The following is a 4,361-nucleotide window of genomic DNA, read 5'->3' on the forward strand; positions in this document are numbered from 1 at the left end:
GCAATTGATTTTTACCCATGACCTTCAGGGCTCAGCCAATAAATCTATAGAGTCCACTCGTAGTATTAATTTTAGTATTGTCCGAAAAAGACCACTTGGGCGAATGAACATAGTGAAAGCCTTTTACACTGAGAGTAAAACACACAAGCTATTTATGTATTGAGTATGATTTCAAAATGTAATGTTTAAGATGAAAAAGATCAGTTTAAAGCAAATTAACACCCCTAGCATTAATTACAGATTAATTTCCCTTTTTTTACTAGCTGCACCAAAGACATGCACCAGAAATACAACTTCCATGCTTGGGAAAAGAAGTTTCTGTTTGAACAAAAAATGATAAAAATATCAGATCAAAGTGCCAAGTTTAGAGAATTAAAAAAATATAAATATAACAGTAAATTCATTTTGCATATAATTTGGGGTTTGTTTGTTTTTGGGGTTTTTTCCTTTTTTGTGTGTGCCCATCCCAGAGGTATAATATTGTTTTAAATAAGATGACTGGAAAGAACTGAATTTTTCCTATTTTCATGCCAAATTTGTTGTCAACTGACAAAGTATTTGCAGAGAAAATGGCAATGTTAAAGTTTACCACGGACACACACACACACACAAACAAACAAACAACCGAACACAGGGTTAAAACATAGACTCACTTTGTTTACACAAGTGAGTCAACAAAACCACCACCACCACCAATAACAACAACAACAACAACAACAACAACAACAACAACAACAACAAAACCACCACCACCACCAATAACAACAACAACAACAACAAAACCACCACCACCGCCAATAACAACAACAACAGCAAAACCACTGCCAATAACAACAACAACAAAACCACCACCAATAACACCACCACCACCAACAACAACAACAAAACCACCACCACCACCACCAATAACACTAACAACAACAAAACCACCACCAATGACAACAACAACCAAAAAAAACACCACCACCACCACCAATAACACCACCAACAACAACAACAAAACCACCACCATCACCAATGACAACAACAACAAAACCACCACCAACAATAACAACAACAACAAAACCACCACCAATGACAACAACAACAGCAACAAAACCACCACCAATAACATCAACAAAACAAAAAAACCACCATCACCACCAATAACATCAACAACAACAACAAAACCACTACCACCACCAATGACAACAACAACAACAACAACAAAACCACCACAAATGACAACAACAACAACAAAACCACCACCACCAATAACAACAACAACAACAAAACTACCGCCACCAATGACAACAACAACAACAAAACCACCACCACCAATAACAACAACAACAACAAAACCACCACCACCAATAGCATCAACAACAACAAAACCACCACCACCACCAATGACAACAACAACAAAACCACCACCAATGACAACAACAACAACAACAAAACCACCACCACCACCAATAAACTAACAACAACAAAACCACCACTAATGACAACAACAACAACAAAAACCACCACCACCACCACCAATAACATCAACAACAATAACAACAAAACCACCATCATCATCAATGACAACAACAAAACCACCACCACCACCAATGACAACAACAACAAAACCACCACAAATGACAACAACAACAACAACAAAACCACCACAAATGACAACAACAACAACAACAAAACCACCACAAATGACAACAACAACAACAAAACCACCACCAATGACAACAACAACAACAACAACAACAACAACAACAACAAAACCACCACCACCAATAACAATAACAACAACAACAACAAAATCCAGGACAAGGAAAGAAGTCCACACCCACCTATTCTGTGCACCTCCGGGGGACCAGCAGAGCTGTTGACAGCGGAAGTGAAGCCGAAGCCAGCACCCGGTGGTTGCTCCGTCATCAGACTGAGAGCTGACTTTAGCACGCGCTCTGATGACGTCATGTCGTCCTGTGACGTCACGTCGTCGGAGTACTTGACGGTCGTGACCTGGGCCGTCACAGACACCAGGGAGACAGTCACAGACAGCATGGCCACTACGGCCAGCCTTCTGGCCAGGGTTTTCATTCTCTGCGCCACGTTCACCAACATTGTGTTGTTGTTGTTGTTGTTTTTAACTCACTCAGTACGGCCAGTCCTCTCTTCTCCTCTACACAGACCCCAGGGATGTCCAGTGGGTGTCTCAATGGCCCAACCTTTAGCTTCCGTCGTCAGAATTGTGGTATTCTTTGTCAACATTCACCTCTTCAGTATGAGAGCCTTCCACTTGCAATATTTTGATGGTGGTAATTGGGGTGAAACGGTGTTAACGTCTTCTCTTTCGCCGTTCGTATGGAGAGAGTTAATGAGGGAGAGAACGGTACTGGTAGTATCTTTGCGTTTTGGTCGTTACTCTGCTTTGCGATACATCGGATAATGTGGTTTGTTTTGTTTGTTTCAATCCCTAGTCCCGTATTTCTTCTCTTTTTTTATTTCCCCTTTTTTCTTCTTTTTTTCTTTTTTTTTTTTTTTTTTAATCGTTGAAGATTGGTATAAAAAAACAACGAAATTATCGCTGTGTTCGAGGCTTATGCCAGAGACGATGGAGTGTACTTTGTAATATACGTCATTTAAAGGAACAGCACCAGCTCACATTGGTTCAAAAACACGTTCAGTGTCGAAATTGCAAGAGATTTTTTTTCATTATCATAACTTCGAACTATCACATTTGCGATATAACTCACAGAGAGTGCGGAAGGGTTTTCATGAAAAGGTCAATACACCGCATGTGTTAGTGTTTGGGATTTTTTTTAATAATACATACACTGCTGTTTTATCAATATTTGCCAAGGAAGCACTCTACTATATCACTGTTTTTAAGCGAAACGTCGGACACAATTTCAAACGTGGGTTGTAACGTGTTGAAATACTCCACCCTGTTTTCACACTATCAATGAGACTTCGGCTGGCAGCTGACGACGGCAAGCGATCAGTCTTGTGGATGATTATAAAAACTGGGAATGACAGTAAAACAATGACGATCACTTGGTCCACGCTTTCTGCTCTGCAAACGTCTCTATCCCATGGAACCAAAACAAACAAAAAACACACACACACTCACACAAAACCCCCGCCGCTTGTAGAGATTTTTCGTTCTTTCTCCTCTGATCCTGAAATCAAAAGAGAAGAAATAATACACTTACAGTATCACCAAAAACAGATAGTTTTATCAACAAGCTGACATTGGTCGTCACGTGGAAGAAAGACAGACAACCAGGTGGCAGAATTTCACGGCGTAAAGAAATTCATTATTCTTTACAGTTCCATATGAAAGGTTCAAAAAGCTTTAATCTCTTGTCCCTTTTAGGGTATGGGTGGCACAATAACAATGTGCTTATGTATAATGGCAACTTCAGTCATTCGATGTCTCCACTTTCAAACAAACAATAATGCAAGGAAATCGTGTAGTATGGATATAGACAGCTATACAACATTATTTACTATACCCAACCATATCTATGATAACCCTTATCATAATTCAATAGTTACAGTTTTTAATCGTGATCCGTTGCTGTGGACACATGGAGAAACACATGCTTGGACAATATTGACGCGATAGTTTCACCATACATTTATTACTGATGAAAAACATGAATATTGCACTGTAAACACAAGGGGAAACATGCCTGGACATAATTATTGACACGTTAGTCTAACCATACATTTATTGTTGAAAATACGACAATTGCACAAATGATGTTATGAACGGCAACAATATAAGGTTATTCCCACTTTATCAGCCTCCGAATGGATGTCTGTATGCATAATACTTTAGGTGCTTGTTAGGCGTCTGTCAGTATGTCCGACAGTTGATAAATCTCTCTCTCTCTCTCTCTCTCTCTCTCTCTCTCTCTCTCTCTGCATAACACCACCACATTAAATACATTTCAAAATGCATATCATTCTCATCTAATGAAAGAACTTGCCGAAACCTTTAAATGAATTTGTTTAAAATTCTCTCATCTTCTTGCTTTGTCTCTCTGTCTGCAACTCTAGGCATTATAATTATATCACGTGTGAATGTTTACGCATGTATTTGTGTGTATCCGAATGTCCCGTGTGTACTTCATCGTCGTCATCATCATCATCATCATCATCATCATCATCTCTCTCTCTCTCTCTCTCTCTCTCTCTCTCTCTCTCTCTCTCATTGCACTACAACCATGTGTCTTCATATACATTTTTGTCATGAATGCAAGTATCATGATTATGTATCTGCAAATGTTAACTGTGTATTTGAGCGTATCATGTTTATATTAATATAACATTTTGTTATTTTATGAATATTTTTATATAATTTCTCTTTGCTC

The 4,361-nt window shown here is 38.9% G+C and overlaps 1 protein-coding gene across 2 annotated transcripts in view; it reads right to left on the reverse strand.

Annotated features, from left to right (window-relative positions):
• The window catches only part of LOC143283750 (glutamate receptor ionotropic, kainate 2-like), a 128,549-nt gene extending 125,481 nt beyond the window's left edge, over nucleotides 1-3,068 (reverse strand). For both annotated transcript variants that reach the window (XM_076590062.1, XM_076590061.1), the window contains exon 1: nucleotides 1,830-3,068. In XM_076590062.1, the coding sequence (XP_076446177.1) occupies nucleotides 1,830-2,103 (274 nt within the window). In that variant the 5' untranslated portion in view covers nucleotides 2,104-3,068. The remainder of the gene's footprint in view (nucleotides 1-1,829) is intronic.
• Between the last annotated feature and the right edge of the window lie 1,293 nt (nucleotides 3,069-4,361).

The sequence above is a fragment of the Babylonia areolata genome, chromosome 7 (assembly GCF_041734735.1).
Source record: "Babylonia areolata isolate BAREFJ2019XMU chromosome 7, ASM4173473v1, whole genome shotgun sequence".
NCBI classification, from domain to species: Eukaryota; Metazoa; Mollusca; class Gastropoda; order Neogastropoda; family Buccinidae; genus Babylonia; species Babylonia areolata.